At 41.9% G+C, this 27053-nt stretch overlaps 2 protein-coding genes across 10 annotated transcripts in view; one reads left to right on the forward strand and one right to left on the reverse strand.

The window, feature by feature from the left end:
- SKIC3 (SKI3 subunit of superkiller complex) overlaps nucleotides 1-1823 on the forward strand; it is a 48811-nt gene extending 46988 nt beyond the window's left edge. For all 4 annotated transcript variants that reach the window (XM_083818179.1, XM_083818178.1, XM_083818177.1 and 1 more), the window contains one exon: nucleotides 925-1823. In XM_083818179.1, coding sequence (XP_083674305.1) covers nucleotides 925-1002 — 78 coding nt within the window. In that variant the 3' untranslated portion in view covers nucleotides 1003-1823. The remainder of the gene's footprint in view (nucleotides 1-924) is intronic.
- Nucleotides 1125-27053, reverse strand: part of FAM81B (family with sequence similarity 81 member B) — a 32614-nt gene continuing 6685 nt past the window's right edge. Inside the window, exons 2-8 of one of the 6 annotated variants that reach the window (XM_083818182.1) lie at nucleotides 22998-23141; nucleotides 20885-21003; nucleotides 16765-16894; nucleotides 14664-14770; nucleotides 10760-10892; nucleotides 8649-8844; nucleotides 1125-5985 (exon numbers count right to left, since the gene is read on the reverse strand). In XM_083818182.1, the coding sequence (XP_083674308.1) occupies nucleotides 5864-5985; nucleotides 8649-8844; nucleotides 10760-10892; nucleotides 14664-14770; nucleotides 16765-16894; nucleotides 20885-21003; nucleotides 22998-23141 (951 nt within the window). In that variant the 3' untranslated portion in view covers nucleotides 1125-5863. Of the gene's footprint in view, nucleotides 5986-8648; nucleotides 8845-10759; nucleotides 10893-14663; nucleotides 14771-16764; nucleotides 20335-20884; nucleotides 21004-22997; nucleotides 23242-27053 lie in introns of those variants that run through there. The other 5 variants (XM_083818181.1, XM_083818184.1, XM_083818183.1 and 2 more) reach the window with 5 other exon arrangements.

Consider the following 27053-nt stretch of genomic DNA (forward strand, 5'->3'; position numbering starts at 1 on the left):
CTCGGAACATTCTCTTAGTAATCTGAACGCTCCTTCCAGAGTGATGATGGTCTCTTTTGTTCTGGATAACACTGAAATGTTGAATCATTAACAAGATCAAACATTAAGTAGGCGTGGCATTGGTAAAAATCTATGCACAGACACAGAGCTTCATTTAAAAAAAAAAATAAATTAATTCTTGTGTTGGGATGATCCTGATATGATCTCCTTATACTTGCTTCTGCAAAGTCATCTGTACTCTCTACCAGTGAGTAAAATACAAATAATGACTAGAGTTAATATTTACTTAATTCTACTTAATGTTTATCATTTTAAATATGTATGATGTAACTAGATTACAAGAGAAGTGCCAGAAGCTTATAAAGATCTGTGAACATTACGCTGTCAGGGGAGATATTTTAACTAGTAGAAAAGTTTGCAAATATGACGTGGAAAGTAAACGGTGAAAGGTTAAATTTAAGAGGCAAAGGGAAACCTTGGCAGTTTTATGTAAGTAGGTGCACAGAAAGCTTTTTTTTGACAAATTTAGATTTATACAAATGCTCTAGCAGAGAACAAGTGTGCATTGGCAGGGAGATGGGTCTCAACCAGCTCTGCTTGTTTCTTTGCCAGCAGGGAACTTACTTACCAAACTCACTTTCAGCCTCAAGTAACAAATGATGCTACTGTAGTGCATTGCAAGTCACTACATGTTTAGCGGGTGACTAGAGAGTGGATTGTGGTTTTTTTGTTTGTTTTTAAATGAATAATGTTTTAAGCAAGCTGATGTGTAATGTTCATGTTTCCTATCTGGACTTAAGGGTTACTTAAATCGCTGAGGGAAGCTAGGTAGCAGAAATTAAAATGCATTTGAGATTTCCAGTAAAATATACCAACACTAAACTTACAAAATTCTCAAATTTTCATTGTTTGATTTCCTTGTAGGTACTTGTAGAAAATGCCAAAGCTAATGGAGATGTTAGAGCTCTGGAACTAAACAAGAAATTGTCATCAAGTGCCTAGGATGTACTATCTGAAGTGGAAAATCTTCTGCTTAAGCAACTTAATCAGGCCATCCTTCAGGAGTATATGTGGTTTGGGCTTTTTTATTTGTTTGTATCCGGTTTTGTTACTTGTTGCCTCAGCTGCAGCTTTATCCTTAGTTTCACTTTTTCTTGAACTCAAGATTTTTTTTTTATTTTTTATTTTTTTGACATGGGTCTCACCATAAAATACATTTGGCTTGAAGGGAGAACCCTGAATTTTGTTTTTGTTTCCTTCCTCACTAAAATGTCAGTACTGCTTGCAATGGGGTCTACTTGTTTTCTATTTACCCCTTGGCCACACACAAAGAAGTACAATATTAACTGCATTGGCAGTGATGCAAGGTTGAAAAGGTTTCTACTTTTTCTTTTTTCGTGGAACGGAGTGTTACTAGCTAATTAACAGCAAACTTTTCTTCCCTCACAAGTATTATAAAACATACAGACATTTAAAATGCCTCTATTTCTTCAACATATTTTGTTTTGATGTCAAGACCCAAATCCACTTGGAATTTGATATGTGGTGTCAGTTTATATGCTTTTTTTTTATCTTTTTTGTTAGCTAGCCTTAACTGCAGCAGTGTATCCTTGACTGCAGGCTTCAGTAAATGTTCTCATCAAGAAAAGCTTGTGATCATCAGGGACAGGGTCGTATTTATAACTGTGTATAACAGGCTCTATTTATGTCTTGTTAATTCTGCTGCTGGCTGCTTAATAGGATGAATCATGACAGTGGTTCTTAATACGTGATGTTATTTTGCCTTGATGTACATGAAAATAAAAAAAATAATAAAGCAGTGATTCTAATCTGTTAGTGTTACCATTAGCGATTTTCAAGCTGTTGACAAGAGAGTCACGATAGCTGTCCATTCCTGGTTTATAATTTCTGTGTGACATTATGTCTAGAAAAGTCTTAGAATGGTGAATATCCCGTATTAGAGGAGAGCAGGCACTTCCAAGGCATGCAGCGTGCTGCTGAAATAGTGGGATTAGATTGAATTCACAGCTGGTTTCAGGACCACTTGCATCTGGCTTAAAGAAAGCGGGATGCTGAGCTGGGGTGAGGGATAACTGAGGCCCCCACCCAGAACATCTTGGCTACCAGTCACGCACAGTGATGCATGGAAAGCAGGCGGGAGCCACAGGCTTGCCACTGTCATTTTTAAGCCAGAAAACTAAGCTCAGTAGGCTGGATTTTCTGCTCTGTGGAGGTGAGCTCTCTGAATGGCAAGAATCCCTCCTCGTCTCCCACACTTTCATTCTCCCACCCATCTCATTGCAAAATACCTTACTCTAAAAAGATTTTTTTGATTAAATTTAGATTGTGGTTGCCTTCACAGCCTGCTCACATAGTCTAGAATTATCATTAACTGCGAATATTAAAAGAGAATGTTGGAAAAGCCAGACTTGTGACTCTCAAAACTAGCTGTAACTTTTTTTAGCTCTCTGCTATTAATAGCCTTAAGGGTTACAGCCTGTAGTTCATATCCCTGTGTATGGTTTTGGTATTTATGCCTCCCACTGTAGTGGTGGGAGAGCCATGATATCCAGCCTGATGACAGTGCAGTAAGTGGCTGCGTTCCCTTGTTTTTAATGCGTTAGACAGAAATGCTTCCACTTGAGCCTATGCTCAGCACCAAATCTTTCTAACACCTAGGAGAACAAAAGGCAGCAGGCCAGAGAAACTGGCTTAAGTAACCATCAACGGAATATTCTGTGTATTTAAAATAAGCAGAAGAAAAAAAAATCAGTGTTTTCTTCCTTCAGAAGACCATGAAGTCAATAACTTTTGCAGTGATCAATGATGAACTCTTTGAATAAGAAAATTAAACAGCCCAAAAGCATATTACATGCCCTGTAGGAAAAAAAACAGCACATATCTCTACCACCTACTCAGTGAAAAGCATTCAGGGAGCTTGAGTTTAAAATTAAGCTTCTGTAAAACCAAACAATATGAGGTAAAAATCTTGCTCTCCTCAATAATGTGCAGCCTCTACAAAATCAGTACTCATAGAAGGCGTGCTGTACCACTGAAAAAATGGGTGAATTCATGGGGGTTGAGACAGCCCCATATTTTATACTATTGTAGAGCTCAGCTTTGGAATTCAAAGTACTATACAAAGGCACATAAGCATTGTTGAAATGAAGAACTGAGAGCTGGTTATGAATTTCACTGACTGGAACGCCATACATTTGGCTGCTACTAATGTAAAGGAAGAAAAACATACCCAAATTATACTTTGTTTTATTATGTTGTCTTATGCTGAAGGCAGAATGGAATGAGATTTACTGAATCTCAAGGTAGAACTTCTGATTACGTCAGTTGTGAAGAATTTTGTATGCTTACATTTCTTTTTACATAAATGTGAGAGAGAAAAGCTTGCTTGTGAGAGTTTTGCTTACTTGGGTCACTCATTTGTTTCATTCTCTGTACTTCTTTTGCTAATGTGGATTTCTTTTCAACTCTTGGGTTTCTCTTAAAATGGTATCGTGAAGTACAGTGGGTAATTACATTAATTTAAAGTAGTCTTGCCTAACCTGAGAGTTTTAACACAGCCACAAATGTTTACTTCTGTCTTTCAGATAGTTTTGTGTGATAGGAAAGTTTTGCTTTGATGAGCATCTTTCGTATCTAAGAACACTTAATCAATTTAATATGTAAACATAAAACTGGAGAACTGTTTTAAAGATGCACAAATGCAACTTTACAATGAAAAGTTGCATCCACAGTCTTGCAGTCCAGTTGAATGTGGTCATGGATGTCTAGAATTTAGCTATCCTTTTCTCCCAATTAATTTGCTATCTACTGAATTAACAGCTGACAGTTGAATAACTTTTTACTGTTCTCAGGGATCATTCTGAGTTTGGTCACAGTAAGCTGTAATAAATACCGAGATAATTCCTTTATGTCACTCAAACAATAGCAATGCTCCGAATATATATTCCCGTATGAACTTAATTTATAATTGTACCCCCAAGCCCTTCTAGTAGAATCACATAAATCGGTATTTAGGTAAAGCAACATTTGATTGTGGCATATTCCCACATGAAGGAATGGGTAATTAGGAAACATGCAGTAATAGTTCTGTCCTTTCGTCTGTTCCAAGGTTAGACTCTGAAGGTTGTCTTGTTGTTGGTTTTTGTTTTTTTTTGTGTGTGTGTGTGTGTTTTGGTATTTTTCTGGGTGATTTTTGACACCACTTGCTTTCAGAAACACATTCATCAGTAACCTTGGATTTCCTCCTTTATCTGCTGCTCAGCAGCCAACGTACACAGTGTGGAGGCAATACACCAAGCCACACCGACTACCGCTTCTCTGGCAGACAAGTACACGGGTGAAAAATTGCAAGAGTGGCTAGAACAAAGTAGGGGAAGGTTGTGAGGCTGCCCTGTACCAAATGTCTTGCTGTGCTGTGACTGCATTGAACAACTTTAAGACCCTATACATAGTCTACAGTGAAGGCAAAGCACCCTTTAATGGACAGAATATGAAGCGGCACTAAAATATGAATTCACAGTAGCTCAATCTGCTGCTTATTATTAGGAGTTTGATGTTGCTGATTTCCTACTGCACGTAGAAAATGTGACAAATGCAGATCAACCCAAAGCTCTGCTCCGAAAAGTCAGGCCTCAGTGAAAATGCAGAAATATTGTGACTTTGGTTGCTGGTTTGTTTGTTTGTTTGTTTTGTTTTGTCAAGAAGGGATCATTTTCTAGGATTTTTTAGTTACTGGAGAAACTTTTAACACACCAAAGTTTCTCCCAGCAGGGGCGAACATGATTAATTACTGAAGTAGAGTTCCCTACTGACTGCATCAATTCAGTTTCAGAAACCATGCTGTGCAGGTTTGGCTTCTTAAGAGAAGCCACCTGGAATCTGTGGTTTTAAGAAACCTCTTTTTCTGTAGAGCAAGAAGCACAAGAGCCTTGAGAAGGGAGGTTATCTCAGTCTTCTTGAATTTCCGTCTCTTAGAGACGGATGGTGTTAGGCCTTCGGGTAACAAATGTTACAGTGTAAAAGTTCATTTTTCTATTGCAATTGCACCATGACTGCCTTATTTTGCCTCCTTGCTAAAGAACTCCTACTAGCCTCTGTTGGGAAATTACACTGATATGTTCCTTTTGCTCTACTCCCATTTTTTTTTCCTTATTTACAGATTTCTTTTCTTGTGTTTTTGGGTTTGCTTGTTTTTTAAGTAAAGCAAAATTCATGATGTCAGTTACATTTTTGTGTACTATCCTGCTAACCACCACTTCATTTAGTAAAACAGAAGAGATGAGAAATAAGCCTTCTTAATAATGCATCTGCTAAAAATTAACTTGCATTTTAGCACACTTGTACCTGATTTACTAGCTACTTTTAATGATCCAGTAAGTTCTTAGAGTCAGTCCAAGTCATGCATCAGTACATATTCTGATGCCACATTTCATGATGTTATTACTACCTACACACTGGAGCTGGAGGAATGTGCTAGGGCTGATTTTAGTGCTTACACCAATCTAAAACCAATATGGCTTATGGCAGGACTGGGCTAACACTGCTTAAGGACTGAGTAGTAGGTTTCTTAAAGTCCTTTAAATAGCATGAATAGCAGAATTCTAAAGTCAGTCCTTAAAAAATCATGTACTTTTTATTGTGAAATTGGTATGAAATGACTGTTAGTTTTACAGAGCTGTTATTTTTGTGTCTGCGCAATGTGATAAGTCAGAAGAACGCCCTGCAGGGACAGGGGAAAACAAAGGTGGGTGTGTCTAAAGACTGCTTCTTTTAATCCAGCTACGCTTCTCACTGGAGAGAGCACCTGCAAGTGTTGATAAGGATTTGCTTTTGGAGTTCATTCTTATGGGAGGTCACTTGCTTTGTCTCTTCGAGTGTCTTTCTGAATCTTCTTTTTTTCAAGCTTCAGCTTTGTGTTCTGTATTTGTTTGAGCAGCTCCAGAGACTCATGAATAGACTGAAATCCTGGTAGAAGAACAGGAACAATTAATTAAATAGTGGTTGCTTTCAATACACTAAGAGATTCTGTTTTTTTCTTTGCAGAGGTTTCTGACCCACATGTAATTCAGAGCACATTAAACCCAATCTATTTATTTCATCATTTTACTGATTACCACAGACATGTATTAGCAGCTTAGGTTGCAAACTCCTTGCTATAGGATTAGTATCTTCCAATGCACTGGACAATACCAAGCATGATAGAAGTAAACTGTAACTGACATATTTGTGGTCTGGAGTTAAGAAAATGCTATGTCTGTGTTTAAAACCAAGGGTACTGTTAGTTTTTGAAGCGTAATGTTCTTCTGCTGAGCACTGATTTTTATTTTATTTATGTATTTGAGTTTGCAGTCCTTATTTTGAATCAGACACTTCCGTTAATGTGCTTGGTAGCAGTGCCTTTAAGTACAGGTGTGTATGAGTGACCACATTTCCGCAGCACCCTTGGAGTCTGCAGACTGCGTTTAAGTACCTGCCCAGCACATCTTACCCATCTTGTCAGTCTTACAGTCTCACAGCTTGTAGCCAGCTGTGCGATTTCTGCTGGCCTGGCATCTTACTGAGAGAAACTCAGCACCTGCAATCAGATAACCAGCCGATGTGTCGAAGGCAATAAAATGGCAAGGTGACCAATTTCAGGAAAACCCATACAGGCACGGCTGATCTGCAGTCTGCCCACCTGCAGGTAGAAAGGTTTGTGCCATGGACCTCCAAGAGCTGTAGCCACTATGAATAAAAATTATATTTCATCTGAGATGGGCGCTGTTTTTTCATACACAGCTGGGAGAGTGGGAGCTCAGCTTCACTTGCAATGTGTGCTTTGTATATAGCTATAGAAAAGAAATGGGAGTGTGCAGACTTTTTTTTTTTCTAAAAACAGAAGTACAGAGCACTTTTATTGAGCCATAGTACAATTAAACATTGTTGGTAAAGAATGGAAAATTAAGCTGCTGTTAGATAGCTGTTTCCATTTTGCAGTAACTTTCAAGTTACAACACAGTAATGCTTTGCATTTGTCCAGCATGTCATATAGGTGTTTACTTCTTAGCAAGAAAACTGACTAACAGTGGATTAAAATTAATTCTTGTCCTCTTTTTTTTTTTTTAAAAGTGCTTATAGTAACATGACAGTTCATTACTTTTTTTTTTGGAACACTTGTTTATCATGGATTAATTTTGACACTGCTACACACTAGATAGCGTTCAATGAAATCACTGCAGAGGGTTTAGAATTTTATAAATTCTGAACATGTCTGATTTCCAAGATGCTGGTCTGTGCTAAAGCCCAAGAAGCTGTTGAGGCCATTTATAAACTGCTTCTGTGCCCTTCATGCTGCTCTGCACCTCTTCAGTGGCCTTTTCTTCCCCTTTTGGGGGATCAACCCCTGCTAGACCGCTGTGGGAAGGAGGAATCCTTGGACTTGAGGTTAGGGCAAATAAGGCCAAAGTTCTGTGTAAACAGATCTCTTCTGTGGCCGATTTCTATAGGCAAGAATCTGAAGTTAAGAACTCTTGCTAACACACCAGAATATTATATTCTCAAATTTCTTATCCACAGCATTCTTTGGGATGCTGTCTTGTGCTTACTGGGGTGAACTTGAGCAGTCAATCCTTCCTGTGCCAAGCTCCACAAAGACCTCAAGGCTTGGTTTGTTACAGCTTTGGAGCCAGGCTTGTAGGTGGGCTGCGGAAAATGAAGGAATTGGAACTGAACGAAGGAGCTGGGGTCCTAGATCACAGACAGCTCTGGAGATGAGAACCAGATGCTTGAGTTTCGAGTGAGAACATGTAAGATGTGAAGCACTTGTGTAATGACTTTCAGCCATCTGTTCCCTTGGAGAGATGGGCTGAGTGATTTTTCGGATAACCCGACATTTCCGTTTTGTTTCCGTTATCAGCTGCGAGTAGATGGTATTGCAATGGACCGAGTGACGCAGGGTAGTTTATGGCAGGCAGAATCGTCCTTTTGAAAGCCTTGTGCTTTGTGCCAGGTAAAGGACTTCTAATTGCTGCTGAAGGTTGAAGAGCCAGAACCAGCTCAGATTGGTACAGTGCTCATGTTCTCAGAATTACGTTCGAGGTGACCGTACCTATAAGAAGCAGCCACCGTGCATTCAGCAGTGTTATCCAAATGCTTCCCCGTTCATTTCTGTAAAGTGTGGCCCGCGGAGGGTATTTGTTACATATCCAGGGGCCTCTTTCTCCAGCTATTGTTAGCTGAGAGTGGGGCATAAAGGATGGAAATGATAGAGACCACCAAACACGTTCACGGGAGCAGAGCCCGTGGGAGAAGGCAAGACTTGCACCTCCCAACTAAGGTTAGTGACCCCATGAGTGGAAGAAATAAGTACTCTAAAATATTTGGAAAGCAGGTTGTGAAATTGTCTTTTAAGTGTTCTTGCCATCAGACTCCTAGGAAAAGAAAGCAGCCGTGTGTGAATGTCGTGCTGGCTGCGGGCGGTGCAGGTAGGCTGACCCAGACACGTAGAAATGACACCTCGTTAACTGGGGCCCAGGAGAGAGAAAGTCCTGTTAAGGTCTTTCTCCCTTTACTGGAAAGTTACTTTCTGCAGCAGTAAGTAACTGTACAAATCTATTTAAAAAACGAACTACATTAAAGACCATTCTCACCTGATCTGTATTCATTCTGGATTTCCTCAAGCTCCTTCCAGATCCGTCTTTCAAATCTGGTGATTCTTGCGTGCAGGTTGTTTTCATCACTTCTCATCTGGCTCAACTGTTGTTTGCATTTCTCTGGTTTCTCTGCTTGTTCTAGCTTTAGTGACAGAAGCAGAAGCTTTTCCTCTATTTTCTTCTCTGCCGCTTCCTTTAAATGCATAGAACAAGTTCACGGTAAGATGCTTTAGGTATGCCCACCGCTAACCTGACACCTGGCATCCTTGAATTCAGTCAGTTTTGCTGCTTCATCCCAAGGGCAGCAGCACTGCAGGAGCGCAGATGAGTTCTGATATCCTGGAGGGAATGTCAGTCCTCTCCTCCCCAACAAACTGGAACTGGGGGAAAAGGCTGGGCCAGGACAGAGGTGATTTTATCATTTTATTTATTCTTTTATTTTAAATCCGGGGATGCACTTCGCAGCACCAGACTAGGGGTTCAGACGAGCCGATTTCAGGTTGCTTTCAGGTTGCACTAAGCTCTGGCGCCAGTTTCCCAGGCTGGAGGTGCATACCCTGCTCAGACACCTGGAGTAAGGAGAGCGAGCCCCACGCAGCTGGGTCAGGAGGCGACCAGCAGTCCTCTCCCTTTGGAGCCCAGCATGGCTCTTGAAGGCCACGTCACCTCCCCAGAGACAAGCTGATGCTTGAGCTGTGCAGTTGCCCACCCCCTTTCCTGCCCATCACGTTGCACCGAGACCTCTGGCCAACTCCTGATTTGGCCATCGCGGGTCAAAACGGGCAAAACCCTCAGGTCTTCTGCGGCCCTTGCGGCTCGGAGACTCCTGTAAGCCCAGGGCAATGCCATGCTCTGCCTCTCAGGGGAGATATCTGCAAACCCAGCCGGCTTCTTTGAACCTGAACAGGGCTTAGCGTGGTGCTGAAAACATACTCTGAGCACCCAGGGGCTGAGCTGTGGTTTTTTTTCAGGGAGGAGATGCCCAGGGGACCACTGGCTGCTCCACAGCACTGCATTCACACAACAGTAATTGCTCTCCTTATTATTCAGTCTGTCAGGAGGCGGCTTTGGGAGCTTTAAGTCCTCTTAACACCACATTGCTTGGCACTATGGTCTCCCAGAGGAAAGAGCAACCATGTATAATGGGTGTGTTTTATCAAAAGCAATCACAAAAACTGTATTGGTGGAGGAAGTGGATTCTACTGGTAGCTGTCAGAGAGTGCCTGAAAGGTCAGAAACATTTCTAGTATGTGCCTGCACCAAGTGTTGGTTGTATTGAGTACTAGAGATCATCAAGCAGAATAAATGGAGATTAAAGTTCAAGGGTGTTTTAGTTCTCTTTTGCTCCTCGATGTGGTCTTTGATCAGCGATCTTAATCCTGGCACTGAGACATGGTGGTCATATTTTAATCAGTTTTGAACTCTGAAGCTGAGCGAACTGCATATATCAAAGGAGGGAAAGCTTTTAAAGCTGTGGAGGAATTAATTAAAAGGCATTGGTCCGGTGCCAAGCACTAACTGCTGCTGTGGAATCCAAACTGGCTGCGTTTTGATATACCAACTGCGGTATGGCGATGGGCTGCCTATATTTAAAACCAGGCAGAATTTGCATAGAAGATCCCTTACTATTCTCAGCTTGTCAGTGAACGAAAGCCTGATGTTCAGTGGTGGCACTGATGCTCGTTCTGAGGCAGGAAACCACTGCTGTGGGGTACATTGGGATTACATGAACGTGAAGAGTCACCATAACCAAGGAAAAGTGCATTTCCCAGGTTGCTGGGAGTTTTGTCAGAGATACTAAAAAACCACTTGGACAAGCCCCAAGCCCTGCCTTTGCTACCGGCCCTGTTTGAGTGAGGAGTTGAACCTCGTGGTCTCCTGATATCCCTTCGAAATAAATTATTCCTCAACTACATGATTTCCATAGCTCATCATTTTGCTGGCCATGTCCCGAGGCACCCGGGCAATTCCATTTTTTCCACTTGATCTCATTTCTTCTGTTGGTTTTGTTGGGATCAAGGTTTTGGGAGAGGTGCTTCGTGCTCTCCGTCCTGGGAGCCCCACGAGCCAGCCCCATGCCCGGGGGGTGCTGTGGAGGAAAGCCTTACCAGCCTGTCCTTCATCGCATCCAGCAGCTGGTGCCTGTGCTGGGCTTGGTCTTCAGAGCGTGTCAGCTGCGCTTCTGTCCACTTCTGCTGGTGCTGCATCTGATCCTTGAAGTCACTTAGAATGCTCGTCAACCTGAAATTATGATTATTTTTTTATTTATTTTTTTTTTTAGCAATGAGACTTAAGGTTTAGTCAGTAATATGGGGGAGTCTTGAGTCATTTGAGTAAATTAAGTTACTCCAAACCTCCTCGGTGGTTTCCCAAGAAGGCCTAAGCTCAATTATTTTATTAATCCTTAACTTGGAGGTTGCGCATACGTGCCAAAATGGGATTTCTCCAGTGCAGTCTAATTCAGGAAAATACCCAAGGACTGAAAAATGTGGATTTCCAACTTGAATGATCTTTATTTGAACCGAGTGAAGAAACCACACTGTCCCACTGGACACCAGCTGTGTAGCTGAGCATCAGGGTGAGCAGCCAAACTCCTTGTGGTCTGAAAATCAAGTTCATAAGGATCAAAGAAGTTTGTGAGTAAAAGTTTACAAATACAGTGCGGTTGCCTTTGAACCAGCAGCTGGACAGGAATGTGAAGGCCCCCCCCAGCTCAGGCAGCACCTGGAGACATGGCAGGCCAAAGAGACCAACAAATGTCACTTGGACCAAATATACAAACTCTCAAGCTAGAGAACTGCATGTTTTAGACTTCGCTTTTCTCATGCTGCAGCTTGTAATTTATAACATGAGCCATGACAAGACATGAATTTAGGTCCAAGTTTAGTCACAGATCTAAATTTTCATGCTTATGCCGGTGACCTGAGTTCGTGGAAAAAAATAATGTGGTTGTATTAATTTCTAACACATACTGTCATGCAAACTGTGACCACTTGAAATTTACTTGGGCTGAATTACAGATCAACTGCTTGGCAACACTGTAGAAACCAACAGTAAAGAGCAGGATTTTATAACCAGACTTCATGCTTAAAGTACTTGTAATACTTAATAGCACTTTTGAAAAGGGTGTTTGAGTGAAATAGTTTTTTTTTATACCAAAGGGATTGATAAAAATTTTGCATCAGTCTAATGAAGTGATAATTACCATCAGCAGCCAGTGTAAATGTGCGAAACAAATTAATGATAACAGAATTTCCCTAAGTGATACGTGTCTGCAGTTTGTTTGCTACGAATAGTGTCTTACCAAGATCGTGTACACAAACAGCTGTTAGGCCAGTTTATTACTCATTTTAATAATTCTAAGGTTTGTGGTTGTTTTTTTAACAATAGAAATTTGAAATATTGATTTTGTCATTTATAGCCCTAGCATGCATATACGAACATGCACACACTTTACTTCCTGGAGTGCTAGCCTTTGCTTTTGAGAAAATAAAATGATATTGTGATATGATGCTGGTAATATAGACCGCTGTTCGATCTGTGTAGTTTATGGCGGGTAGGAGAGGTACAATGAGCCTTTCTCAGACCTAACAGAGTGAGCCACCCGGCTGGAATAGTACAAGTTGCCATCTGAACCCTGCTTTGCACAGGGCTGGTAGGGATGGAGTTAGGGCTCTGTCGAAGCCACTACTACCTGCCCTGAGGTTATCGACAGCAAACTTGAGGTCAGTAAGCAAGCTGATAATTGCAAGAGTTGTAGTTCTGCTCAGCCAGTGGATCAGGCAATAACAGGGCTGGTACCTCGTCAGATAGACCTTTCGTGTAGTTAATCATAGATTTTTCATCCTTGAGGCATAAAATGAGGTACGATGATGCTGTTTTTGTTAGCATTATTGAAAAAAATGTGATCAATATCATTTTAATTGGTAAAGTGGAATTAAGCATGTATGACTATTGATGGTCAGTTTTGTTCAAAGGTTCAAAATCAAATTCTCTGTGGGGAGTAATATATGCAGTTGGCATGTGACTTTGGTCTGCATGCTCTGGACTTGGGAAAGAAGGAATTAAAAGGATTTAAACTTAAAAATGAATTATCTGAGAGCAGTGTTTAGGCAAGTTGGAAAACATGGCAAAAACGTGATGGTTAAGCAGCACCCCGTTTTGCTCCACTGGAACGCTTCTTAAATTGCCATCCCTCTCACGTGGAGCTCACACAATTACATCTCAGGGGAGTGAGAGAGACCGCAGATTTGCCATAGTCTCTGGTCCAGCAAATCTCTGAAATATTAATAAGGGGATACTTGTGGGTATTTAGTAAGAGCATACTCCAGCAGCGCTACAATAAATTTTCATGCATGAGACTAAATCTATTGACGAGTGAGCTGGCTTTGTACAGCTATTCCTAAGCTAACTGGCCTGGAGAGATAAGCATCCAGTCCCCTGATGGTGAAGGTCCACATTACCTAGGGAGTCCTGAAACACTTTAAAAATTCATCAGGTTTTCAATAACAGTATCAGTTTGCTCTTCCACAATACAACTGCCAGACTGCAAAAACTGGTTGGGGACAGCTGCGTGTCAGTTGAAGAGGCAACTCCGGGCTTCAAAGCTGATCCAAACATGCCAGCTTGTAAGTGGAAGCTCCAGTCTGTTCCAGCAAAAGAGGTTAAATTTAATTTCAGCTCTTTAAAAAGTAAGCATAAATCTGGTAGAGTTTTAAAGGTGCGATATGGGAGAAGACAGACATATTTCCCAAAGAGCATGCTATTTTAATTAAATATGATATTAACTGGAATAGAATCTCAGCATTTTGATAAATAAGCCTTTTGGATTTCACGTTAAAAGACAGACTGCCAGTACATCTCAGAGCCTTGAAAGCCATCCCTTTCAAGCTTCCTATTTCTGTTGACAGTTTCAGTAATCTCTAATTAACTTTTGAGAAACTCAGCATTTACTTCAATTCAGTTTTCCAGTTTCCTCCTTTTCTGGCATTGTTCCCTTTTTCTTTCCGTCTTATTTTGCTTTTATTTCCTGTTCCTCTCACTTTGTCTTGATTCTCATTCTCTGTTCTCCGTCCCTCTGTAATTCTTCTTTTTTTATTTCCCCGCTTTAATTCATTCCCCATTTTAGCTGCTATTTCCCCACTGATCCCTATTTCTTTTCCTGTCCTCTTGACAGGAACATTTTTGTGTTTAAAGCTCTAGCATATTTTTAACTCTGAATGCAATTCAGATAAATCATCATTCAAATACCTCAACATTTTAAGGAGTGGGTCTATTCCCTCTGAAATACTGTTATTGCAGTAGTGTTATAATTAGATTTTCACCTACTTGCGCTGGTTCTGCTTTTGAATGCTGGGCTGTTCTGCATTGTTCTGGATATGGATGCTGCATACTTTCATTCATTGCATCCCTCAGTGGAGCTCCCTCCACTCTAAAACTCATCAAGTTTAAAATGACACTCTAAAAGTACTTTTGCAGCTAGAATAGGAGAAATATCCCTCATAAGAAAGAAACAGTAAATTACAAATCCAAGGGCACGTGAAGCTGTGCAGCTGCTTCAGCCCTTGGCTCCATCCCTGGCTTGTCCCTGCCACCTCCCTCCGTCAGCAGCACCCCCGCCCCTGGCTGCTCTCTCAGAAATGGGCAGACTGAGCAAATGCATAAAGAGAATGTCTTCTGCACATTAGGCAAGTCACAAATTAGCCGCAATTATAATTGTAAATAGCGTCTTTGTATTTGGTGCCTTTCTTTTAAGCGTGGAAAGGTAATTGGTTTCATACCTTTCTTCTTACAAGGTGGCATTTAGTGCCTCATTGTAACAATTAGCTTGCAAGACAAGGTACTTTCATTATGTATTTTCATTATTTTATAGCATAGATGTTCATTAACCTTCTCTTAGTGTTTTGAATGGATGTTAATTAATGGGTTTGTTTTGCTGTTTCATAGCAACCTGTTCATCACACTAAAGAATCCAGGGTGAATTATCATAATGAAAAACCCTCCATCACCTACTTGAAATCCAGAAGTTGCAATTTGTGATGTTGATCTCCCTGGACTGTCTTTAAATTTGAGCTTTCATCAGAGCTGGAAGTCTCTATCTTGCCTAATAGCTGCATTACCTAATGAGAGTTCAACAGAGAACACCTTTATGAGCCAGACTATAAGCACTTATATTTAAATATGTATTATGATTGCAGGAGCGGAAAAAAAACAACCAATCAACCAACCAACCAAAAAAAAATCCAAAAAAACAGCTAACATGAAGAGCTCTGAACTCTCTCACAAATAATTACACTCAGCAAAGACAGACTTGAGCTCAAAGTCATCAGGGCTGCAAGACCAACCGAAGTCAAAGTCTTTGTGGAGACGGGCTTTGCCATTAAATTCAGGGATATTCACCTATTTATTGTTTCTGCACATTTGTATCCAGCATTAACTGGGCTCCTTCTCACCCGGAGCAGAGAAGGGAGAGGAGAGTCAGCATCTGTGGGTGACACAGAGGCCATGCCCGCTACGTAAAGGGACGCTGGATGCACAGATGTTTTTGGAAGGTGTAGGGCAGAGTGATGCAGGAGGCTGGGATCCACCAGAAACCCCTTTCTTGCATGGCCTCACCCTCCACGAGCTTCAGCAGCATAGCCTGGGCCAAGGCACTTGCTGCTGCATGCAGATGCTTGATCCCAAAGGGCAGTCTGACCTGACGGGCTTGTGATTCAGCCTGCCTTTCCGCAATTTATTAATAATTTAGAGGGGATGCTAAATCCCAGCGGTGTTCCTCAGTGATTTTACACTAAACGAGGCCAGAAAACACCCTGGTGAGAAGATGCCCTCAGCTCTTTGGTAGCTGTGGCACATCCATGTCAAAAGATTGCCACCAAAGACTCATTACGCTCTCTTGGTACCTAATTTCTTTGCAACAGAACGTGGCTCTTTTTCAGTTCTTTCCTTTGCTTCTGTCCTGCAGTCACATGAGAATAACTTTTCCCACTTCACCTGAGAAAGCATCACGCCTCGTGTCTATGCTGCTTTGTGTACCATGACTCCGACATGCACATGCTTCATTCCCCATTCCCAGGAAAGAAGAACATTTGTACATGTATTCAGGGAGACAGACGTCCAAATAGTGCCTTATACTAGAATTCCAGGTAAAATACCTTCATTTAAACTGTCACGGGCATTTTTCCTTGTAGAATAGGATGCATGGATAGGCGAGGTACAAAATGACTGGAACGTGTCTTGTGCAGCAGAAGGCGAAATCAAAATATGATAATGACTTTATACTGGATACCAAGTGCATGAGACTCTGAATGTCCCATACCTGCTCCCAGGCCCAGCCCCAGTGGGCACAGACAACATTTAGTTTGGAGCAGGAGCAGGGGAGTGTGTCATGCTGCATGCTCAGAAAGCCAAACCTCCCAGTGAAGTTGGACTCTTGTGAGATTTTATTGCTAATGCTCCTGATCCTGTCAGAGGATCTAAAACTGCTACTGGGTGCAGAGAACCTGTCACAAGAAGAGACCAGTTCAGAGGAACTGTATGCAGTAACAACTGTTATTTGTTGTTGGCTTATGCTTTCTATGGAGAAAAAGAAATAAAAATAAAATAAAATAAAATAAATAAAATAAAATAAATAAAATAAAATAAAATAAAATAAAATAAAATAAAATAAAATAAAATAAAATAAAATAAAATAAAATTCAGCGTTGTATTTTCAAAAGCTTTTGTGATACTGCCAACATTCACATGGAATTGGAGATGCTGGTTAGATGGCTTCCTGCCACCACCTTAAAACTGAAGGAAAACCAAATGAACTTTCCAGGTGCACTTAAAGCAGGGTTGTGCTTTTTTTCAAGGGTCATGTAAATTATGTTGAGAAACTGTAAAGGGTCGTTAATAATCTGAGTATCCCAAGTCCTATAATATTTGTATTATCTGTTATTAGTCTACATCTATTAAAAAGGCTACTTAATCTGTATTTTTAAAAAAAATAATAATCCTGTCATATAAACACTGTATCCGTTGTTAACGTTGGTCAGCAGAGGAGGAGAGGAAGCTCTCTGTATACCAATAGTCACCGCTCCTCTGGTATTTCACCGTGGGCTTCTGCACTCACCATCTTCTCAAAGCCGCTCACAGAATACTTGAGGGTAGAGTGAAGGCTGTAAATCTCCTTATCGATCTTCTGGACCTCGTGCCTGATAATGCTGATGTCTCCTGATAGCTTTGCGATACTTGCCTCGCATCTGCAATCACAGACAAGAGATCTGCATGGAGACACGTGAGAACAGACAGCGTTGGGGAAGATCAGTTTGGGAGCCACTACAGGCAAAAACCTTTCTGTTTTATAGGAAGCATTTGTCACTTTGTATTTAAACTCCTCCAGGTGCATTCACCAAAATATCTTGTCGCATGTGAAGTGGACAAATAAAGGATTTGAGAGTGACAGCGCTGATTAATAGCCAAGTGACTAAAATTCAGTGATCTTCCCTTTTCAGCTTCTGTCTTCATTGCACCTTTACACATTGCGTATGTACAATGTATACATACATATTTACATATATACTTTTTTTTTTCCCCACAGGAGGAAGATTATTTTTGTTAGCTTATTTGTAAATATTCACATAACATTGTAAAAATATTCAAATTGAGCAAGAAGATGCAGCCTTGTGCTTCTGCACCACTCCTCTGGGAGGAGAGGAGTGACAGAGCCCCCCCCCCTGCACATCTGCCCCCCAGGAGCAAGCTCCACTGTGAGCAGCATTAGAAACAAGATTATCTCAACAAATATCCTAATCGATTCAGCGTGTGCACTACATGAAGCACTGCACCTCTTAACAGAAAAAAAAGGAATAGAAATTGAATAACAAAAACAACAAAGTTTTAAAATGCCAGAAAAATTATCCTCCAAAGAGGATAATTCACAGAATAAAGCCAGTGCTGTTGGCAGGTAAAGGGTGTCAAGAGAAATTGCGGCGGTTCAAATAAGACCGGCTTTCTGCCATTTCCTGATGATGCTGAGATATTGTGATACGCCTACAGTGCCTTCACATCAAGCAAATCGAAGAAGCTTCTGCAGACAACAGAGGCTTTGTACACGCACAGACGGAACGAGGCTGCCCTGGAGATGCAGCGTGGGATTAATGCGCCAGGGCTGGAGCAGCGGGGACCCCGTTGGAAGTGTGGCCACCAGACCTCATCTCCCCACGCACTGTGTCCGTGCTGTGCGTGGCATAGCCCTGTGCCTTGCTGTGGTTTGGTGGATTGAGTCCTGCAGTGAATGGGGTTCCCCAGGACTTGCTTAAATCCTGCTCTAAGCCACGGTTCATGTCGGAGATGTGCGGCAGCTTGCAGTGAGGTCCCAGTTTTCCAGGCACAGAAATGGAAGCTGGGAAGTGTGCAAGGAGGAGCAGGACAGATTGGGAAAGGTGTAGAAAAGCGCTCCTTTGAGATTTGCGCATGAATTAAAAAGAATAAAGTCTTAAAAGCCTCTAATGGTTGTACCAAAGGATTTAATTATAGGCAGGAATACAGCTGCCTGCTATAGATTCAAGGAGCTTTACTCTTCACAGTCATGGAAGGAGCAGTATATGTTGGAGTATTTTATTTGGCAAAGTATTGCGTATTCTGAAGGGTCAACTAACTTCATGGGAATGCACCAATCTAGTACTAAGCTGGACTTTTCCTTTGAGTAACAGAAAAGTCCACAAGAAAAAGGAAGTATAATGTAAATGTCTGTGTAAAGTGCAATGTTTATTCAGTCATTTGTTGGTGAGACTGAAGAGAGGAGCCAGTGTTTTTAAGCAGTCAATATTTATAAGAAGTGGTGCTTTCTTTTTTCAGTTGATTACCTTATTTTTGTCGCTCTAATACATGATCCCATTCCCAAAGGAATTATTGTTTCAATATATTTTACGAATTTAAACACAAATAAAAAATATAGCTGGTTTGAGATGTTAGCTGATGATGTTGAAGGCTGTTTTTTTCAGTCACAGCTATTTGACACATCAATGTTTACATGGTGTGGAAATGTAGTCAGAATGTCTCAGAGTCAATGGACAACTGCCCTAGTATTTGGCAAGAGGTCTTTGTCTGTCTTTCAGGGAAAGACAGAGAGGGAGAAAAGAGTGACACAAATTGAATTATAAGAGCTAATCCACATTAATCCTTTACATGTGGCAGAAAACGGGGAAGAATCATCTGCCGTGAGAAAGAGCATCGGTCCAGTAAGCTTTATTTCATCCCAGATACTCTTGGATTAAGGTTAGGCTGCAAATCAATAGGAAAACAGTCATTGCAAGTTTGCATTGGGAAGATTTCTATTAATTCAAAAAATGTGAAATATGCACCTTATGCCTCTAGCCACTCTGGGCTCTACTTGCTATACACAGCAATTGCTTATCCTGACTGAAGATCGAAGAAACATGAAGAACCCACATATACCGTATAAACGTAAATGGGACCTTAAGACTTAGCTTCCATACTAAAAAGATGATGATGCTGTTGACTTCATGCTAATCTTAACACGTGGTTCCATCTGTGCCTTTTGGGATCCTGCCCTGCACCAAACAGCAGTCCAAAACCGCTGCCCACATAGCAGCAGCTCCTGTCCTGTGGTGAGGGCTGCATGTGGACAGGGAGGGCCGAGGAAGGCAGCTCATGGAGGGCGATGCTGTGGGTCCCCAGAGGAGCTCCACCTCCTTGTTGGATTTTTTCTTTGTGCAAGTGGAAGTGGGCCAACTTTTTTTTTTTTTTTGTCTCTCCAGATTTTTTTTCATTTTTTTTTCCTGCTCTCCCTTCATGTGTTCGTTTTTTCTGCTGCAGGCCAGTGATCCAGCACAGAAAATGGGAGTGAGCCTCAGTGCACCTGGCAAGAGCAATAAGGGAAATGCTGGGAAAGAGTAGTGAGACACATCACTCACTGAATATTACGACTGTGCCGAAAGCATATCGTCTGGAAAGTCTGCCCATCCGAATCTGAGAACAGCAAGAGAAAGAAAATCTTGCAGGATCTCCTCCTACTTCCTTCCAATGCTAATCAGACACAAGGTTAAAAAAAAACATTTTTTTTTTTTTATTTTTTTTTTCCTGCCAACTGTGGATGTATTGGCTTCAGCTTCTAGTTTTGGATTCTTGAGCCTTTCTTCATCAGTTTTGGAGTCTTTCAGCACCCTATGATTTTTTTCTCTTTCTCCCGGTAGCTATACATGGAAATGAAGACATCTCTGGATTTCGTTTTTAGAAACTATACATAGATGTGTACTTCTCTTGGCTGGAAATTTTCCTCATCCCACCATCACATTCCTGGTTCTTCTTTACACCGCATCAAGTTTTCACTTCAGAAAGAGAACTCTGGACCCAGTGCAGTATTCTAGTACCAATCTCTGTGCCAAGCACAGAGCTATCAAAATCTCCCTATTGATCTCTGGTCCAAGACCATATTCCTGGCATTTCTGATACTGCATCACTGTGAGAACTCACAGTCAGTTATATACCTACCACATTCCCCAAACTTTTCAGGGAGCATTCACGAGTGGAGCACTCCCTCAATGGGTTTATAAAACACATTATTTATAAACCAGCCGCCACGGTCCCTAATCCAGGACATTCTCTGATAACTGATGATTTGGTGTTATCTACAAATATCAGCAGTAGTGATTTTATATGAAAAGCATATCACTGGCCTCTGGGAAAACAAACAAACAAACATTAGAAACATGCTGGTTCAAGGGGCTTTCTTCCTTAAAGGCAACTTTTTCCAATATATTAGTTTAGAGAGCTCCTAACCCATGTATTCCCTTGACATGACACAGCAGAGTTTTGTTTTCTCATTGTTTTAATCATATTATTTAAATGCCCCATGGAAGTCCACCTTCAAAGGAAGAAATCAGGTTTGCTCACAAAGCCCCACGTTCCAAGAGAAGAGGTGAAGAACCCTACATCACATCCTAGTGAAACAACAGGAAGGCTTCAACTACAACGGCTGAAGTCCAGCCAGACTGGGGAAGGATAAATTCTCCACAGTGTTAAGTGTGTGGTGAAGAATGAGACAGGACAACATCGTTATTTTCCCTCCCTGGCTTGATAATTTTACTAACATGGAGAGTGCACAGGACAGATCTGGCCCTAAAATGGAGATATAAAATGAGTGCAAAGTACATTCACGCCTGCTCTGAACTTATTTTGCAGAAGCTGACTAACAGAGATGAAAAAGGGGGCTGTTGTTTATTCCTTACCTTACCACTCTTCCACGCAGGTCTCCAAGACTCTGGATGTATTTATGGTCCAGGTTCTGAACAGCAAAATTAGTTTGCGCTGTGGCACCATCCCTTGTTCTTATTTGCCTCTCCAAAACCTGTAGATTCAAGATCTTTAATGCACTATGGGTTTTCTACATTAGGTTTTTATTTATTTATTTATTTTTAAAATAAGGGTCAGACATGAAACAGAGCGTCAAACAGAGCCCTCCCACCCATGCCACAGACGCGCAAATGCCGGTCTCCTCCCTGACGCTCCTCATTCGGCTTGCCTGAGGAAACATCCCCAAACACACTGTCTGGCACAGAACACTGGCCCATAGGACATGGGCCTGCTGTAAAAAACACTGAAAACACACCCGTCTAGCCCCAAATGTGCACGCAGGTCGGCTGCTGCTCAGTGTCTCATCCAGGCCTGTCTTGCGGCCTGGTGCCAGATTTACTGTGCAGCGATAATGTCTGGTCTGAAGGCAGAAGGAGAGACTGCCCCGAAGGATCTACGTGTGCCACAAGAACTAACTTCAGACAGTCTCTGTGAGCTACCATCACCTTTTTCAGACAGAAAGCTGAGGGAGGGAGCGATGCCCCAAATGCCCTGGTTTTACTTCTCGGGTGGAGAGGAGAGGCCTGGAGCTGACGCTTTGGCGTAGTGCAGCACGCCTGCTGCTCACGGCAGAGCTGCCACCCCACACCCTACCACCACCTCCAGTCAGAGGATCATGAACACCGAATTCGTTAAGGTTGTGGCCATTTTCCACTAATTACTTTGATGCAGCAGCAGCCTCTTCCAGCTGTGGCAGAGGGATGCGTTTCCCCACCTTCAGCTTCACTCCTGCGGCAGCAGCATGCCAGAGTCTCCCCCAGAGCAGAATATCCTTTTCTGAAGGATATTCTTCCTGCTTGCAGGAAGACTTGGAGTATGTCAGTCACATTTCCTGTTGGATCCCCTTGTGTTTTTTTTTTTTTTTCACAATGCTTGAGAAATGGTCATTGCTCAACCGCTCTAATTTGCTATATGCCAGGAGCAGTTCTCCCAAATTGTACTGATCCTCTGGTGGCTTTGACTGACAGGTCTCACCAAGCTGCTTTCTGTGCTTTACACTCAACAAATAAATCCTCACAGCCTCACAACAAATCTTCACATACAAAGCAAACATGCACCTGAGATTAGGACCTAAAAAATAGTGATTTACAACCAAGGAAAATGATTAGACTTAGAAAGCTGATAACAACTTGGGTGATTTTCTCATAAAACAGTCGTGATCTCAGGTGAGCCAAGATTTCATATTTGATAAGACAAATGCACTACATGTCAAATAGTTCAGCAAGTACATGAAAAACAAAATTTTGAATTTACTGGCATTTGGAGGACATTTAACACTTCAAAGGATAAAAAAAAATCCTCTTGAGAAGTCTATTTCACTATATTTTTGTCCTGTACACCTTTGTCTAAGAAGAAAAGCCAAAAGGTGTTGGTAAATTTCATATATAAATTTGTCAAATAACAACAAATAATCAAAGATCTTTAGTCAGAATAAATAAACAAATAAATAAATATATCATCCCATGCACTTCCAGTACAGAACTGTCAGTCAGTTCAAAGTGTGACCTGATCATTCACCTCAGTTTTAACTGAGCTTTGTGAAAAGTTTCAACAACTGATTTTGTTTGCATACATAATTTATGTAAAGTAGAACATCTGCAGCTAGAAAACTAAGTAAAATGAAATTTGAGCCTTCGTATTATATGTTAGATGAAAATGTAGTTTACTCATTTCTCTTGAATTCAATCTCCCACACTCAAACAAAACAGAAAACAAATGGAATCTGAACCTTTCAGTTAGAAGAAAGCAACCCCAAAACTCATTAATCTGCTCATTATTTTGCTTTACTTTCCAATTACGTTTTTTATTTTCCCTACTCCTCTCCCTTCTGTTTTCACCAGGAACTGCAAGTGCCACTATGTGAAAAAAATCAGAATTTCCCTAAAACACAGTGCTCGTGTTAAGGACTTTCCTGCCCATGGAGCCAGATGAGCAGAAGCTAGCGTTTTCCCTAGCGTTAGCAGGGGAATTGTCCTCAGCATGTGTTACCTCTATGTCCTGGCTGAGCTTCTGAACCATGCCTGCAATGGTCTGGACGTGGTTTTCCAGCAGCTGCCGGGCAGCAGTCTCCCTGTGCTGATAACCCGAGCTCTCCTGGAGGTAGGAGACGATGTTGTCCTTGACTCGGAAGACCTGGTGGAGGAGGAAGGCTGTGGTCCTCTCCTGGCTGGAGATCCACTCCTCCAGCCGCCGCGTCTTGTCTCCGGGGCCGGGAGCAGGGGACACGTCTCTCCTGCAAACACCAGAAACCCCATGTTTGGCAGCTTTTAGGTAAAAAAACATAGCCTGAGGACCTGGATTCATTTTTTTTTCGGTGAGGACAGTGGCACAGCCTTCATAAAGCTAGATTAGAAGAGAAAGTTCCTGGTGAGAAGTTAGTGACTGGGATATGTTGTGCAAGGTAGGGGAAGGAAGGGTGACTGAGAGGTCCCATGAGCTTGAGGATTCACAGTGCTTCCATAGCATATCATCACTGAGATCCTCATTTTAACCTCTTCTTCCTCCATTTTAAACTAAGGCAAAAACGAACACAACCGGTGACCACCCTTGGAAGCAGCCCGGCAGACTCAGCTGGAGCAGAGCAGTCTCCAAAACGTGCGCCGGCCGGGAGTGGGCAGGCAGAGCTTGCACCAAGTGCCTGGGTTTTGTTTTCCCTTGCATTGCTGACACCTACCCGCTGGAAAGAAGTCTGCACGCCTAATGGTTTTCTTGCAGCTATCTGTTCCCCATCCACCCACCAGAACCCAGGGGAATGAATCCTGGGCTCAAATATACCCAGTGAAACTGCATATAAATATAGAAGAGAGGGGGAGAGGAAGGATGTTGCGTGGATCTGGAACTGGCAGGTACAGAACGAAGCTTCATGCAGATAGGAACAGTCTGGAGCTCAAGGGAAACTGGAGCCACTGGCTACTCCTGTGTAAAAGGCCAGAGAAATTTAATTACTGTAGAACCTCAGGTTTGCATGTTATACAGAAAGTGAAGTTTGTTTTATGTCTAAATTTAACCCGATGGTATATTTTTTATGCTTTCAGTGTTGTGTGAAATACTCCTATGTCATAAAATTTAGCTAAAACCCTTAGCTTAATGATGAAGAAAAAATACCCAGTTAGCCAGTTGGGAAAGAAATCACAGAATCAGAGGATGGTTTGGGTTGGAAGGGACCTCACAGATCTCATAGATCACCCCCCCCCCCCCCCCCCCCCAACCCGCCACTGGAATAATCCTACAGGTTTTCTGTTGATCACTGCTTTTAGACTGACATAAATAAAAATTCCAATGTAAAAATAATCTTTAAAAGGGAAGGGGAAAAGAGTTCAGCTGCCTTACTCAATCAATAAACAAAACGCAAAGATGACAGTTTAATGACTGAAGTGTGCCCAAGGATACTCTGCAAAATATTTTACAGCCATATGGGCTGCAATGATGCTCTGCAGCTGGCTTATGTCTCTGTGTATCAGGAGCTGCTTTACATTTGTCTGCACAATTAAGACTTTAAAATACACATAACCGTTGGCAACCATGAAGCACAAAACAGAGCTGAACATTTAATTTATATCTCCTCTTGATAAAAGCTCTAAAAACCAAAATGTCCAGCTGAAGCTGTGTGTGTTCTCTTCTACTATGACAGCAGAAGTCACTGGGTGAAAATAAAAAGTGTACATAAGGTGTTTTTCCCTTCGTTTTTGAAAAGTATCATGTTTGTTACAAAACATGAAAGGGAAAGGGAAAGGGAAAGGGAAAGGGAGAGGGAGAGGGAGAGGGAGAGGGAGAGGGAGAGGGAGAGGGAGAGGGAGAGGGAGAGGGAGAGGGAGAGGGAGAGGGAGAGGGAGAGGGAGAGGGAAAGGGTCGCTCTGTCCCACCCCAAGCAGGCTGGCACCAGCTGCAAGTGCTTCTGTCATCTGGGTGCACAGGGGCAGCTACGTCATGTCACCACCCATAAATACCTTCCTTGTTGTTATGAGACTTCGACCATCATATGTCATCGCATGATTCGAATGCTCGTACACGTAACAAGGGCAATAAAACACCCTCAATGCTCTGTCAGTGTGGCCAGATTGACCAGAGATTTAGATCCATAATTTACAAAAGTTAACTTCTGCTAAGAACTTTGTTGGCCTTGTAACTTAAAATAAAAATTTTAGCTGTGCTTTTGTTTTGCTTTAGTAGAGCCAGCATGGATTTAGGAGGCCCAAGGCACTTTGATTTATTAACGATCTCCCTCAGGAGAGCTGTCTGCTGTAAATGAGCCCTGTGAGCTACTGCTCCGAACATGTCAATTATTATTATTATCAATCCTAATTAACGCCTGAGTGGAGAAGCCAAGGTTCTCAGATCCCGAGGACTGCATACCCTGGAAGCACTTGCACCGGTTGCTCCCACAGGTGTCAGGACACTTTCTGCAGGCAGAGAACATCCCCTGGAGCTCAGGAACAAGGTGAGCACTGCACTTTCAGGTAAAGTGCGAAAGCATAAGGCTAGTGGCCGTAAGCACCCAGGTATTGCCAGCAGTGGCAATTATTTGCAGCTCTACATGTCTACTGATTCTCTTGCTGGGAATTCTGACCTCTAAGCCACCTCAAATCTGTCTGAAATGTCCAAGGAATTCAAAAATTATTAAAGGAAGGAAGACCAACTTCTCATACTTCATTTTTATCGGAAAGCAAAGGCAGTGCAGAGGCACTTTTTTTCAGGGAAGCATTGCACATCAGGAAGGAAATTATTCAAGTAAGGCAAATACTTCTCGATGCTATATTTCCTGGATTTTCTTTGTTTCTTCTTGTTACTACTGAGAGTGGCTTTATTAAGAAAAAATAAATAAAGGAGAGTATTGTGCTGCTAGCATAAGTTCATTGTTTTTTTAGTGAGACAATGGACATTACCTAACAGACTTCTCTGATGGTACAGCTGCAGATTTAACTTTGGGAAGCCAAGTTTAAGCCAGTGGCCTTCAGAGTGAAAGAGGAAGCAAGAAAATACCATGAAAATGCAGAGGAGGAACATTATAAATGTGACATCATGGGCAGTTAATCAATTTGCCATTGCTTAAAGTAATCTCCTCAGTTCTGGAAAAAAAATATATTAAAAATAATCAATCTGCCACAATGGCACTTCATGGCCGCAACTCATCAACGTGCGCCTTCAAGTCGCATGAACCTGCAACGTTCTTGGTAGGAGCCAATCCATCCTCGTTTCTCTCACGTTCATCAGAGAGCTACGAAGGCTGTGGCTCAGAGAGAATTGGCTCCTGTCTGACAGGGACTTTGGAGAAAATATGTCTGGATCTGAACAAAAAACCCACGGTGAGTGCATCCTCCCCAGCGAGCCAAAATGCAGCATGATGCTCGCCGATGGAAGGGGAGCCTCAGGACAGGAATGAGGAAGCAAAGGCGTTCTGCACAGCTGAAAAATGGCTCCTTTCCAACTGGGGTTGTTGCACGCAGGTGGGTATTTCGTAAATTATCTCCTCTGTTTGGCTTTTGGAAACCTGTATCCAAGCAGGAGTTTCAATAATAGCTGATGGGCTCTTTGCCATTGGCCATGCATCCTGAAAATTTTCACCTGCTGAGGGTAAGAGCAGCGTGTACTTCTGGTGTAGGTCACTCTGCCCTCTGTGTTGTGTCACAGGGACCCCTTCCCTTCCACCAGCCCAGCAGTATGTTCTTCCATCCCCTCTGACAATCAGGGATGGTACCTGTTGTGCAAAACCTCTGCTAGAAAACGCCAAGGCCAGATTTAAGAACTGTCTGAAACACACAATAAATCTGGCCAGACATAACTCTTTTTTTTTTTTTTTGAGACTTTTTTTAACACAGCTCTTGAAAGAGCCTTCCAAAGCCTGCAGAAATTTACTGTGTAACACCACAAATTATATGCAGCTGTTGTTGCAGTACACTGATCTGAATCTTTACTAGTTCCCTGCTAGCTCAGTTAATATAAACATTTCCCATTCTTCTGCAGGGGAGAAAATTTATATGCCAAAAAGCTCAATGCTGGTCCTGTGTCTCTGAGTGTCTGTCTTCTCCTACCAGCAGGAATTAGCCA

This window comes from Anser anser (assembly GCF_964211835.1).
Source record: "Anser anser genome assembly, chromosome: Z".
Classification (NCBI taxonomy): Eukaryota; Metazoa; Chordata; class Aves; order Anseriformes; family Anatidae; genus Anser; species Anser anser.